The 15,239-nt window shown below is 40.4% G+C and overlaps 1 protein-coding gene across 1 annotated transcript; it reads left to right on the top strand.

The window, feature by feature from the left end:
• The first annotated feature begins 1,796 nt into the window (after positions 1–1,796).
• Positions 1,797–14,724, top strand: ECHDC2 (enoyl-CoA hydratase domain containing 2). The gene is made up of 10 exons (XM_065409482.1): positions 1,797–1,924; positions 4,547–4,614; positions 6,019–6,106; positions 6,681–6,767; positions 8,120–8,212; positions 9,999–10,055; positions 10,472–10,659; positions 11,964–12,014; positions 13,016–13,063; positions 14,053–14,724. Exons 1-10 carry the CDS (start codon positions 1,894–1,896, stop codon positions 14,128–14,130), a joined length of 789 nt encoding a protein of 262 aa, XP_065265554.1. The 5' UTR covers positions 1,797–1,893; the 3' UTR covers positions 14,131–14,724.
• Positions 14,725–15,239: the final 515 nt, after the last annotated feature.

Raw genomic sequence — 15,239 nt, 5'->3', positions numbered from 1 at the left:
AATTGGTACATTCCTCAATAATAATAATTAATATACTTAGCACTGTACAGATATTTGTTAATTAATCCTCACAAACCTGTGTTGTTAGGTAAGTATTAATATCCCTATTTTATAAGTAAACTGAGGCAGAGAGGGTAAGTGAATTATTCAAGCCCACAAAAGAAGTCAGATGTAAGATTAGAACTCAGGGTGGTATTGTCCCCCTATAAATTATGAGGAGTAACTCATATCCTATGACAGAAAGGCAGTTCCTGGCTTCTAGTCCTGTGCATCTATGGAGTTATGTAGTTTCCATCATTGTAGCATCTGAGCATCTCACAAACACTAATGAATCTGCACAACACCTCTGTGAAGTTTTATTGTTCCCATTTTGCAGATGGGGGAGTAGCACAAAGAGATTAAGGCTCAGATCCTTTGGGAGTTAGGTGCCTAAATACTGTTAAGGATCTGGGCCTAAATGACTTGCCCAATGTCATTTGGAAAGTCTGTGATAGAATGAGAAAATGAAGCCCCAATTCTTGTGTTATAGTCCGCAAAACCCTTCTGCTCAGACATGTCCCCACCCCACTGAACTGGACAGATAGTTAAGTATTTCTCGCTCTTTTGTCCCCCTCATTTTCCCATCACAGAAACTACATTTTTTTAAAATGAGAATTTATTTGTATCCCATGGCTGGAGAACAGGCCCCATTCTCCCATGAATATATCATTTTTTATTTTTTTCGGTAACAGCTATACCATGTCTAATGTCTGTCACAGTAAATATAATGTTTTGGGATCCGATTCTTGTAACATAAAATTACTATTTTATATATAGCATTTTTTTTTCAGATAAATTGTAGATTTTTTGTTTCTCATGTCAGCTAATCACTCCTTCCACACACACACACAAAAATAGACTAAAATGTTTTTATAAAAATGTATAGATACAATGAGTTTTTCCTTCTGGATTAACTTCTATATCCTTTCTAAAATAATTAATTAATTCTGATCCCAAATTAGTTATTTAGTCCTTAATGACAAATGAGTTAATTAGACCTTAATGAACCCATGCAGTGCTTAAAATTAAAGGGTGGCAGGATCAAAGCCATAGATTTTGTAGATGGCAACTGCCTCTCATATAACCTGAGAGACAAGGTGGGTGAGATGATATATTTTATTAGATCAAGTATCAGAGCGGTAGCCGTGTTAGTCTGAATCTGTAAAAAGCAACAGAGGGTCCTGTGGCACCTTTAAGACTAACAGAAGTATTGGAGCATAAGCTTTCGTGGGTAAGAACCTCACTTCTTCAGATGCATCTGAAGAAGTGAGGTTCTTACCCACGAAAGCTTCTGCTCCCAATACTTCTGTTAGTCTTAAAGGTGCCACAGGACCCTCTGTTGCTTTTTACTAGATCAGTCTCTGTTGGTGAGAGAGAAAAGCTTTTGAGCCACACAGAGCAATGCTTCAGGTCTATATAACCTGTCACCTTTCCTTGCAGACCCTCAGTATTTCCTGCCATTTCTGATGGAGCTTCCTACCATCATTTAAATAAATCAGCAACCTTTTCTGAGCCCCCTTTCTCCCAGTAGGACAGTGGGGTCTTGCCCCCGGCTCCTATTAAATCAGAGCCAAGCCCAGTTGCAATTTTGCTGGAGTGGTGGGTCCTACTTTCCCCTGCCCTCTGGAGGCTGCAGGAAGCATTTCCACCAGAGGGTGGCGCAGCAGAGCTTCTCCCCAAACCTGGAGGTAGGTGCAGGAGGAAGCAGCCGCCGTTGTCGCTTTGAAAGCCTTGAAAAATAGCACAATGCTTCGGCTGGGGAGAGCTGCAGCTGGGTGCAGGGCGCTCGCCGCGCCGCACCCGCGGGGGGTCGGCGGCTACAGCAAGAGATCCTCGTCTGGGGGGAAGGAGATCATGGTCAATGTGCACGGCGGCGAAAGCAGCGGTGAGTCTAGACCCGCCCCTCCAGTCCCATGGGAGGGAGAAGTAGAAAGTCCGGTGCTGGCCAGGCAGCTTCCTCCCCTAGAATGGAGGTAGCTGCAGGAGGGAATCAGCTCTCATCCCCTACCTCTCCCCCTGCGCTACTCAAGTCTTGGCCCACAAAAATGACTCCGTTTTCCGAGCTACACGAAGTAACTCTGTAGAGGTGCTTTCTCTCCTCCCTACCCCGAAATCGCAGCTGGCAAATAAATAAAAAACACACAGTCCAGTTTAACAGCTGCTAATAATCATGTGCCTGATCATGATCTGACCCTGCCAGGTCTGTATAGGCTGGAGTAAACTGTACAGTAGCCAGATTATAACGAGCATTAGGCCAGCTAGAGACTTGGGCCCTGGCCTTTATTTTAAACCCATTTCGAATGCACTCTGGGCCTATCCACACAGTACGTATGGGCCATATGGGCAGTATGTTGTTCTGTAACAAAGCAGAACCAGGAATATTGTACCAGAACTGTTGTCAAACTGTATGTATTTATTTATAGATAGATAGATAGCAGAGATGGGGCAAAAAACAATTCCCATCTACCCCCGAAAAGCAACCATGTTAAAGGATCTGGTTACAACTGGGTAGCTCCTGACCCTGTGTCAAAGGGACAAAACATATTCCAACTGTCACCTTGAACAGTGCTTAAATCTTGGACTTGGCAAGACTTCAGTGTAATTCAGGAAGTTGGCTGAAACACTTTCAGATCCATCTACTCTATTGGAATGATTTATGTTCTACATATATGTGGTACTAACGACTTGTAACAGGCTCCCGTGATAGGTTAGTTTTTCTGTAGTGCAGCTGGAACTTTACTGATTTGTGCTTGGGCTGAAACACCATGTTAAGGTGATTATTCAGGTTGCAAATTTCATAAAGTTCTCTATAATCTTTTTGTCCTACATGGTGTCCTTTATTTGGTCCACAGTTGGCTGACAGGTACAACTACAAAGACCCAACACAGATGGGCACCAGGAAAAGAGCTGTGCAGGAAGCATGCAATGAACTTGGATATAAATAATCTGTTCTCTACATTCACTCGGTTTATTTTTTTTCTGATGTCAGTAATGTACAGTAATAAAGGTCGGATAACCTTAGGGTTAGAGGAGAAGAGTTGCAGGTCAATTTGAGGATAAGGTAAGATTTCCACACAACAAGCTTTCAAGGAGGTTAACTTGTTCTGGGATTTGCAAAACAGGTTCTCTAGCTTCTTCTGCAATGTTTTGGTTTTGTACAGTTTTCATAGTGCTAGCTTCCATCGTAGCCCTATGCCAGCTGTTGCACATGTCTTTATTGCTAGTTGACTTTTCTCTTCCATTTGGTCGATGGTGATATCACACCAGCCAGCCAGTCACAAAGGCAGTGGCTCAAATGTAAAGATCTTCTAGCAGTGTAGAAAATATTAACCTTGTATATTTTGTTGTGCATCTTCATGTACAGCAGCAACAGGATCATAGAGCAAATTTGGAGCTGGACAGGACTAGGGAAATTAGGAGTAAGAGTCCAATCAGGAAAAAAGGAACTGTACACATTCACAACTGTCAGTTGCTGGGAGACAGGAGATCTGGGTTCCATTTTTTGCTCTGCTACAAGTTTGCTGTGTGACCTTGGGCAAGTCAATTCACCTCTCTGCCTCGCTTTCCCTAGCTGTAAAATGGGGATGATACTTCACAACATCCTGTGATGATGGGAGACTTATTCATTCTCACTCATGAAACGCTCAGAGAAGGTGATGAGCACAATAGAAATGCCTGTAAATAAATGAGGAAGTTATTAATGCCCACCCTCACAGAATGTGTGGGGTATTGGAAATGGAACCCATGTCCCCTTTCTGTTCTGCACCAGTGAGAACTTTGTAAATGGCTTCGCTACAGCACATCACTTCTGAGGCTGTTTTTCTTTCAAGAACAGCATGATACGGAGAAGCTGTATGTTAATATTCTACGGACAATGTGTTGCTTTTTTTGCTGGACTTTGAGAACCTTGAGCAAGGCAAGGCCCCTGATTCTTAAACTAGTGATTACACAACAGGCTTAGTTATGAGAAATGGATTTGCATTTTCCAGATGGCTCTGGACAGTGAACCATTACTGATATTGTCCAGTTTGTGCTGTTGTTCTCCTGTAAGCAGTAGGTATGGGAAGAAGGTTTTCTCCATTAAGGAAAATACCTGAACAGCTAATCCAAGCAGGAAGACAGTATGGGGAAAGCAGAACAGCATGCAAAATGGAACTGTTACATGGATCCAGTCTGTTCTTAGGTTTAAAAAAATGCAAAGAACACCTAGAACTGCCAAGTTGGACAAGAGGTCCACTTTTAAGTTAAAGGATTATTTATCTACATTTTTGCAGTATTATGTAACCTCACATTGATTCTGTAGTGCTGAATTTCACAATGTGGTCTGGCGTGTTCCATTTAAAACTCACTCACTTAAGCAGCCTACTTTATATTTTAAAAAATCTTTATACAAAGTCTCAAGAAAGAAGAGTTACAGTACTTGGGGCTATTGTTCCAAGAAGACTTGCCATGTCAAATATAACTTGTATCTTTAAACAAAATGTAACTGAAATTGTCTCTTCTAAAGGAATTGCTGAAATCCTGATGAACAGAGCCCATGCCAGAAATTCACTGGGAAGAGTACTTGTTAATGAAGTAAGTATATCTGCTTCTCTATCTCTAGACTAAATATTGTTTAGAATTGTGATCAGTATCTAAATGTATCCTGTAGAAGTAAAATGGCCATAGTAATTGCAGAAGAGAAAACTTAAGCACCCAATCACTTTGTATTTTGGCTTTTTTTTTTAATATGTAAGACTTTACACATACTAACTAATTCTCACCACTCTAAAGAGGCTGGAAAATAGGTTAAGTATAGTTACTCCCATTTTACAGATGGGGACACTGCTACATTTTTGTTGGATGCGCCTTCCAGAGCTTCAGTGTCTCCTTTTCCCCGTATCTTGGGGCACTAGTAGCTCCTGGACATTCATGATCTCAGGTTTCCACTGTCTATCAAAGAGGAAAAACTTAGAGCATGTTGTGTTGCCAGCTAGGGAAAATGAACTCACAGATCAGAGATGCACCAAAATAAAGAAGCAAGAATTTATTGTTGTTAATCTCCTAACAGGAGAACTTTGAACTATCAAAAATATTTCTGGATAGGGAGCAAGATTTGACTGGCTTTTATAACAACACTAAATTATTCCACTTAAAGAGATGCTGCCATGATTGTTATGGCAAAAAATATGTGTGCCTTCAGAATGGTCCCATCTTGCTTACTTTCAGAAATCTCCCTGGTATTTACTTTTGGCAATCTAATCATTGTTGTATCTAGTACATTATTTTATTTTAATCGAATATACAATTTACTGTTAGTGAATGAACCTGTGTAAATTCACTGTTAGACTAACAACCAGTTGTGTATTTGGTTTCCTTAATGTCCGTCCTGCAGTAGGACTGGGTTTCAAAATCAACAAATGGAAGGGGTCTGGAAGGTATCAGAACTTCACCCCAAAGCAGCTCTCCATGTAGGTCCATTGTTTGGGCTTAACAACTTGGGCTGGGTTCAGCTTGATGGTCTAGGCCTACTGCAGTGAGGTACCATGTGTGAGATCCAAGTCTGAGACTAGAGCTATGTCCTTTGTTGCTAGGCCAGCAGGGGCTGGGAGTAGTCAAAAGGCAGCTTAGTCCCTGGGGAAAGGAGACTTTGTGTTGGTCATAAGCAACCCCTTTGGTCAAATTGGGGACTGACCTGTTTCAGAGGAAGCCTTGCGCAACTCTGAAGAGGAAGGACAGTCAGGGATGCAGAAAAACCTCTGTGGATGGGATTGAGAAGAGGGGAATTCAAAGAGTTTCAGGAGAGGCTTGTAGAAACCATGTGTGGAGCAAGGACCATCCTTGAGGCTGGCTTTCTAAGAGATCCCTATGCCCACAGAGAACAAGGAAATTAAACTTTTATCAAAATATAGGGATCTTCAGTCATTTAAACATGCATAGTAATTTAGATGCTTGACACATTCAGTTTTTCTTAACTCCTCTTCTTGATTAAACTCTTAGCTATTCAGAGTTCTAGAAAGTCTCCGTTGTGATGAAAGGATCCGTGTGGTAGTGTTTAAAAGTGAAGTCAAAGGCGTGTTTTGTGCAGGTATGTAACAAATGTTCTGTGACTTGATATTAAAAACAGATCCCTTCAAATTATGTTGTACAGATTAGACTATGCTAAGCAACAGATGTAAAAACAAACTTAAGGAAATCAGTTTGATGTTGTGGGGTAACAAGGAACAAACCAATGCCTTGTCCTGGCTAGGCATATGTAACTCCCTGCTTTAGAAATTGAGACCTCAGCAGGCAGAGCAAGCTACATCTGAAGACTAGCTCTTCTCTCTTTATATTACCATTTCTTCCCAGTTAGACCCATGGGCTGCTCACAGGAGGGCCCCTACCCTTCAATTTTGAGATTTAACCTCCTTAGGCATAGGAATTGGTGCTGCTCTAGGAACTGTCTAACAAAGACAGCAACAGAGCAGAGCACTCCACAACCATTCTTAAAGCCTGAATGCTTGAATTCCAGGGATGCTGCACCTTAGCTCCAGTAGTCTAGAGAGTTGTCATCCCACTTTTGAACTTGACTCTCCTGCATAGTCACATCAAGCACTGCTGCTCAACTGCCTGTTACCTTTCTTCTATCACTGAATTCCTTGTTTTCCTCCACACTTTAGGTGCTGACTTAAAGGAGCGTGCACAAATGAATGATACAGAGGTTGGACACTTTGTTCACAGGCTGAGAAGTTTAATGGATGAAATTGGTAAATGATCAGTTATAAAACATCTATTTCTATATATGTCCACACCGTGGGGGGCAGTCAGTGGTGCTATATCAGGGAAACTTTATAAGGATACCTCCCCTAAAAGGGTAAAACTCGTCCATGCAAGAGACGGTTCTTGGGGCCTGGTCCAGACTGCGGAATGAACTTCCGTCTAAGGAACTAAGGACTATCTTCTGCTCCAAGTGCAAGGTGCGCTTCTTGGAGCTACCTTCTCTAAGAGAAATGAGAGCAGCAAATACACTCTCAAAAAAACCCCACTTCATAGCACACACAGCTCTCCCCCAGTGGGAGAGGATATGAAAGAATGAACCATACATGACAGATGTTAGTCATGTCACTTAATGCATGATACTGGAAGGTGCTCAGATACTACAGGGATAGGTGTGATACAAGAACCTATATAGAATAGTAAAGGTGCTTGGATCATTGAGTCAATTTCAAGTTGGAATAGCCTCTGAAGATTTTACCTCCTTTTTCGACAAGTGTGGATTTGCACAGTCAATTCTCTTCTTGTATTAATGAATTGTTCTGTTGTCCCTGGAGGGAGATATTTTAGCTAGATGTTTAAAACACAAATGAATCTGACTAGAATATCAATCAAAGTAACAGTAAGAAGAAGATAAATGTATTATCCAAAATACCTGCACCCACATGGGACTTTCATGTTACAAAGCACCAAGGGATGTTTGAGGGAGTGTTGTTGAGTAGTTAGAACCAGAAACTTCAAGATAACACTTCTGGATTTTGTTCCTAACTTTTCTATTCACTCAGTGTGATTTGTTTGTTTTTTCTTTGCAAGAGATACTTGACCACTAGGTGCCTTGGTTTCCCCAACTTTAAAACGGGAGAGATACTCACCTAGCTCACAAGTGTTGGGAGACTTACGTAATGTTCATAAACATACTAAATGCAGTATGTAATGGTCAGCTGAATTGGACAGCAGTAGGGACTGACCATTTGTAGCCATATAAAATGGAACATGGAGAGTGCCTCAGAGTGTAGAATCTGTTAATTGACTGTTCCATTGTCACACATTAAATGTGAACATCCAGTTATCTCCATTTCAAGGAGGCAGAGCTTTAGTTTGAGAAAATAAACTTTGTTTTACATTTCAGTGCTTTATAATGTGGAATTATTTTTAAAGAGGAGGAGGAGGAAGGAAAAAAGCACAACTTTTTACCATTTGAAGACCGTTTCCTTGTTCCTTTTGACTTACTGAAATCATTGTAGCATCATACCAAATTTTGAACATTTGAGATGTAATTACATGAAACACTCACTGAAAAACCGCTCCTGTAATTAAACTTTCAAATCTGTTTTGTCTTTAATAGCTGCACTGCCTATGCCCACAATAGCTGCAATAGAAGGCTATGCATTGGGTGGGGGATTGGAATTGGCATTAGCGTGTGATCTTCGAATAGCAGGTATGTGTACTGCCAAATATGGGATATTTAAAGTACTCACTGGTTTTAGTTAAACAACATTTGAAAGTAATGTAAAGGCTGTTTGGTTCCCTTTCTGATAAGCTAAGACAGGAACTTGTGTAATGTAGGAAATGAATAGGCACTTGCCTAAAATTTTGGTGACATTAAACTATTTGAGAAAGCTGTATGTCTTTTGTTTAAAAGGGGAAACAATTTTAGATGAGGTATCAATATGAGTTACACTAAAATTCTTTTGGAAGGGGTTAATCTCCTGTTGGTGGTAGGGGTATATGGTTAATGCCCACTAAGAGCAGGTTTATTGGGTGACTGATCAATTCTGGTTTGGTCCAACCTACTTTTAGCAGTGAGGTCCCTGCACCTTGATGAGAATAGACCCTTTAGAAAGTACATCAACAGAGGGACTGGGCCATCCCTATGTACTTGTAACTTGCACAAGATCAGAGAGCTGCTATTTCTTTTCAAAACACCTCCATTATCTGAGATCATGTGACAAGTTGAATTATGACAGTTTTACCTTATCACCCAGTGACCTGGTGTGCACAAGTCTGATCTCAGGCTAATTCCAAGCCTAATTCCTCCCCCACTTGCATCCATTTCAGAGGGAGTAACACTCTCTTCTAGAGGCTCCCAGTCCAGTGAGGTACTGCAACTTCTTCAGTGCACCCTGCCTTTGGAATAAGTGTCCCCACGTAGCTCTCATAGTGCTACCAGATTTCCTTCTTATTGCTTAATATGAAAATGCTTAATATCGCTAGTAAACACAGCATATACATTAATGGGTGAGGTTTTTTTAAAAAGTTAGCAAAATGCTTTAATTCCTACCTCCCTTCTGATTCTTCATATCACACCCTTAGCCCCCTTTTTCCTGGGGAAAAAAAATGCCAAATTTCCTGGAAGCAGTCAGCTACAAAGGATATTTAAGTCCAGGCTCCTCATCACCTAACTTGTAGCTGGGGTTGGTTGACTGTAGCACCCATCCTCTCTGGCTACCTGAAGTTAATGTTGTAACCTGGCCCATCTTATTCCTGAAATCTCCCAAAATGGCAGTTTGGTAACTTAATGCTCCTTAAAAGATAAATTTTCTGATTGTACAACAGACACCTCAGAGCTGTTTGTCTTAAACAGCTTATGTCTTAAAAAATGCAATAAGAACTAGCATTTGAGGCTGGTCTTCAATTGAGAACGGAGAGTCTAGCTGCAGGATGCCCACATTGAATGAATGCTAAAGATCAACTTTGCACAGAGATCACCTTCCAGCTGGTGCTAAGGTATTAGATAGGCAGAGAGACGTTTATTCAGCAAAAGCTGCCATCAAAATTTCTCCTCTTTTTGTGGAACAAACGTGTGTGTGTGTGTGTGTGTGTGTGTGTGTGTGTGTGTGTGTGTGTGTGTGTGTGTGTGTGTGTGTGTGTGTGTGTGTGTGTGTGTGTGTGTGTGTGTGTGTGTGTGTGTGTGAAAAGTGTTTAGGCCAAGATCCATAGCTCTAGTTTGCTCAGCAAATAGTATGCCCATCATAACCAAGTCCACACAAATCACAGAATGTGACTAATCACTGCAGTCACACTCATTTTAGTTGCATTTTTGATACCTTTCAATACAAAATGAGGCATGTTTAGTGTGAAAGGAATTTAGCCACTTGACACCATTGACTCTAGTGGGATTCATCCACTGGCATTCTCTGAGTGAAAATGATCTTAGTGTAATGTTAACAGCTATCTTCTGTTGTGAGAAAGTAACTTTTAAAAAAAAATTTATTTAAAAATAGCTTCATCAGCTAAAATGGGCCTGATTGAGACCACCAGAGGACTTCTTCCAGGTGCAGGTAACCTATCTTCATTAAATCTTCTAATATTTTCACAGCTACATGTGAATTTTACTGTAGGGTACTTGATGAAAATCCTTTTATATACAAAGGAAGTGTTATCTAGTAGCCAGTGCAAGGAGCAGGGAGTCAGAATGGCAGAGTTTGTCCGAGCTCTGCTACTGACCTCCTGTGATCTTAGGAAGACCATTTCACCCTTTCATTTTTCCCCTTTATACAACATGTGAATACTTGTTCACTCCACCGAGGTGCTGTGATTTAATGTGTGAAATGTTGAGCTCCTCTGCTGACAGCGGCTATAGTGCACGGTACTACTAAAACACCATGTTTTTCACATGTATAAACAGGTAAAATATATTTGAGTGGTTTTTGCTATTTGTTTCTCAGAAAACCATAATGTGGTATATTGTCTTAAGGTGGAACCCAACGCCTGCCCCGCTGTATTGGAATAGGTCTTGCTAAGGAACTCATTTTCACTGGCAGACAGATTAATGGACAAGAAGCACTCTCAATAGGATTAGTAAACCACACAGTGCCACAGAATGATGAAGGGGATGCTGCTTACCAGAGAGCATTAACCTTAGCTAAAGAAATTCTTCCTCAGGTCAGTATTGTTTATTTGGCTCATGTGTTTTGGCTACTTTGTGGAACATGGCTAGCTTCTTACCTCTTTCCATGAAATATTAAAATCTCGGGGGACTTATTTTTCTTAAAGCATCGTCAACCCAATCTCTCTCTTAGCAGATTCAATTAAGTGCAAATGATGCAATGTAGACATCTACTAGCTGACTTGTGGGCACAATCAGACCTCTAGGTGTCATTGCTTACACCAGCAAAAAGGAGGCAAGCTTTGAAAATTAGATCTTTGAAATTAGTGTGAGAAACAGAACTTATTTTTGTTTCCTCTTCATGAATGGAATCTGAATGACTCCATCAAAATAGCCTTCATCGTCTCCCACCGCATTAGCTGTTGTATTTTACTTCCATTAGGAATGGTAGGAGACACAACTAATGGTTCCTTAGCATTAGAACATTCTTATTCTGTGCATCGAACACATAACCATCATACACTGTTTGAAATAACAATCTGGGACTGCTCTCTCTAAAGTGGTAGCACTGTACACATCCAGCCCTAAAAGTGATAACTTTCAATCTGCTGATTTTTGTTTTGCTAATTTGTCTTGCAGTGGTACTTAGCACTACCACTGTTTCAGTGCAAGCTGTGGGTGCTCAGCGCCTCTGACAATCAGGCCATATATTTAGGCAAGAATGCATATTTAGGCACTCAAGTCTGAAAACTTTGGCTTGAATACTTAAAAGTACATTCTATTATGAACTGTAGACAGTCTTTGCTTTTTTGGCTATATATAGTATTAGCTTTACTGCAAACTCCTGAAGACAAGAGACTGCCTTTGGAAAAAGCTGGGTGAATAACTGACGTTTCAGTTTGTTGACAGTTCCAAACAAACCCAAAAAACAAAAATTGTTTTGGGTTAAACTGAAAATTATTTTTTCAAAATTTCCAAACAGATTGTCAAAACAAAATTTCGACTAGATTTTAAAATGATCTTTTTTTAAAAAAACGGTAAAAGTTGAAACATTGTTTTGAAAATGTTAAAATGAAAGCTTTTATTTTTAATTTGGGGGGCAGTTCCTTGTAAAAAAAACAAACAAAAAAAAAACCTAAACATGAATTTAAAAAGTCTTGCTGTTGCCAAATCTTTATTTCTTTTGCTGAAAACAGTGTGCAAAACATTTTGCCCTGCTCTATTTGGAAGAAAGAATAATATGGACTGTAATACAGGAAGTCAGACTAGATCACAATGGTCCCTCCTGCCCTTGGAAGCTATGAACTACTGCCTTTTAGTGTACACTGAAGTGACTTCAGTTATCTTTTTTGTTTTAAAGGCTCCCATCGCTGTGAAAATGGGCAAACTGGCAATAAACAGAGGGATAGAGGTAACTTCCCCCCCCCCCAAGAGAATGTTTATGAAATGTCCAGTGAAGCAAAAATTTAAGAGCGACTCATAAAACAGCAGTAAAAATGTTTAGAACAGTCATGAAGAAAGTTCTGTAAATGGATTCTAATCCCTGTTTTCAATAAGGGATCAGTCTCTTTGTAAGTGACTCCTGAGGCATGAACAAAATTAAGGCCTTGGCTACACTTGCGAGTTACAGCGCTGTAAAGCCTCCCCCAGTGCTGTAACTCACTCCCTGTCCACACTGGCAGGGCACTTACAGTGCTGTATCTCCCTGGGTACACCGCTGCAGGTACTCCGCTGTATCTCTTATGCTTCTCGGGGAGGTGGAGTGGCTACGACTCACGGGTGTGAGTGTAAACGCTTGCAGCGCTGTACTAATCACCTTGTCAACTGGCCAATCCTCTCCATTGTTGTGATCGGCTGCAGGAATGCGGGCTCGTACCACAGAGAAAAAGCAAACAGTTTGCTCCTCACTTTGAGTGAGTGAATGAATGAGCAGGGGGCCGGAAGTTCGGAACTTGCAAAATAGAGTGCGGACACGCTCCAAAAAGCACTCTCTCTCCCCCCACACTCCCTGTCACACTCCACCCCACCCCACCCCCGTTTTGAAAAGCACGTTGCAGCCACATGAATGCTGGGATAGCTGCCCATAATGCACCGCTCCCAACACAGCTGCAAATGTTGCAAGTGTGGCCACGCCACTGCGCTGTCAGTGTGGACAGACTGCAGCGCTTTTCCCTACTCAGCTGTACGAAGACAGGCCTTGGCTACACTTGCAGCTGTACAGCGCTGTGAGGTAAACCTAACAGTTTGGTAGAGCAGGATTCTGACTCCATGTTAGCTGTAAATACTATAACAGTAATGCTAGGGTTAGAGTTAGTAATTTAATACTAACTCTGACCTTTAATCATGGAAAATACTCAAAAGGGTACTGCAGTTTAAATGCTGTGTACTTCAGAGATCACTTTTTCTCTTCAGGTGGATATTGCATCGGGGATGGCTATTGAGGGAATGTGTTATGCACAGGTATGTTATCTTTTTTTTTTAAAAATCACACTGTACATTTCCTAAATACTGTAATAGCCTCAACTTCCATGAGATAAGAAGTTTAATGGTTAAAACTCATACAAACATTTGAAAACTTACTGAAGTCCCTTAGCGCTTGTCTATATTGTAGCTATTGTAGAATAACTATCCTGCAATAACCTCATCTATGGACACTCTTACTCTGAATCAGTTCAACTAATTCAGAAGTGGATTAATCTTAAATCACAAAAAGGCATACTTACTCTGGAATAAGAGTGTCCATGCCATCTTTCCAGAATAACTGTTCTGTTTTAAATTCACACCCTGACTTATTCCACAATAACTTTCTTGTATAGGCAAGCCCTTAAACATGGATTTAAGTTTTACCTTCCCATTAACAGGGTTCCTATGAATGCTAGTTGGACTCCTGCACCTGCCTCAGACTGAACTTGGTCCATCAAGGCCCTAACTTGATCTTACTGAATAAGAATTGCATGTTTTACTAGATTTAGCCATATGTACCCACGTATACAATTTCTAGCATGGGCCCTTACATTGTGATGGTTTGGGGGCTGGTTGAGTTGGACACTAGATTCCTGTTGTACTGTATGTATCAGAAGGTTTTCTGGTTAGGTTGAAAACCATATTTCAGGAGCATGCAAGACTTCTCTTCCAGTGGAATATTTTCTTTGTATCCTCAAAATGAGTTATTTTGGGCTTATGGATCTTACTGTACATAATGGAGGACAGTGCCATTAAATTCAATGGCATTGTCCATTGGACTGCATCAAGTACTCATGTGCTATGCCCTGCCCTGAAAGTTATTTAAACTTTTCCTCCTTGTAAGATGTGGCAGTTGACCACCTTACTTCTGAGATGTTGATTTAATATCCATAAAAGCTTTTACTTCTAAGTATATTGACCGTGATTTTAATTCAGTATTGGCTGCCTAACTTTACAAAATAAACTGCTTTTTTATTGTAATGCAGAATATTCCTACAAGAGACCGCCAAGAAGGGATGGCTGCCTTCAGAGAGAAACGTCCACCCCAGTTTATTGGGGAATAGCCCTCCAAGGATTTCCTTATTCCAGGGCATGAGTCTTTAGGAAGTAAAATGGAGGTGCACAACCTTAAACTTAATGGAAATTGTTAAATATTAAATTCTACAATCTTAATTCTTTGCCATGGACACTGCTACATTCCTGGACACTCCATAGGAGACAGTTTTACAAGGATAATTAAGGTATTGAACAGTTTCGTTAAACAAAAAACAAGGCTTTTTAGACTGGTAAGGCTATAATGACTAAAGTCATAGGGGAGACTGGGGTTGTATACTAAGCTGTCAGGAGAGACAAAGCCTTTTGCTACAGGTCTAAATCCAGAACAGGTTCACAGTGAATGAAAGGCCAGTACAGTGGTCAAGCTGAAAGAATTTGGCCTCAGTTCATTTTAAGTGGGCACTATACCTGCTTGTAACTACAACAGATAAGCCAAATGGATAAATAAGTTTAATGCCCGAACTAGCCTCTTATTCCTAGTACATGGAGGTGTTCAGGCCTGAAAGGAAAAGCATAGATCGCTGTTGGTCATGGGATCTGGCCTAAATTAATTTCAGAACTCATTACCAATTTTTGGAATGCAAAAGTTACTTTGTTTCCTCTTTGTATTGTATGAAAACCACAAATAAACTCTGTGCCTTAATTCTTTGTGTGGTTTGCTGTGACGTACTTGGTGCTGGCAAGGACCAGTAACTTGCTGTAATATTAGAACCAGACGTTTCCATGTAAATACTTCCTTTTTTTTTTTTTAAACAAAATATTTTCACTAACATTTTTCTATTTTAAAAAATATCAACTTGGCAGGGGCAGTACTTGAAACTACTTTATATTTCTAGTTGGCAATTTCAAACTGAGTAGTGTACACTCATGTCACTAAATTCTAGGAATGAGACAATAGGCAGCTAGCTACAAGGCTTTAAAAAAACCAGTTCACAAATTGATAGTTCCCTGGTTCGTAGCTAGGTGTTTGAAATTGCTACAATAGCTTCTAGGAGCAGATCTCTGGAATTTTAAAAACTGTGCCCCCAAATAAGTTTAATTAAAGACTCTTAACAATTGAAAGACTTCAATAATTTCAATTAAACCAGTTAAAGAATGCCCTATACTACTAATGCTG

Source organism: Emys orbicularis, chromosome 8 (assembly GCF_028017835.1).
Source record: "Emys orbicularis isolate rEmyOrb1 chromosome 8, rEmyOrb1.hap1, whole genome shotgun sequence".
NCBI lineage: Eukaryota > Metazoa > Chordata > Testudines > Emydidae > Emys > Emys orbicularis.
The sequence above is the reverse complement of the archived record's forward strand: the minus strand, read 5'-3'. Positions and strand labels throughout refer to the sequence as shown.

Bases quoted from the DNA above. Each gene is read 5' to 3' on its own strand.
- ECHDC2 (XM_065409482.1), top strand. From the start codon at position 1,894: ATGGTCAATGTGCACGGCGGCGAAAGCAGCG. The intron at 1,925-4,546 runs GTGAGTCTAGAC...TCTCTTCTAAAG, and splicing joins GCACGGCGGCGAAAGCAGCG to GAATTGCTGAAATCCTGATG. The intron at 6,107-6,680 runs GTATGTAACAAA...TCCACACTTTAG, and splicing joins CAAAGGCGTGTTTTGTGCAG to GTGCTGACTTAAAGGAGCGT.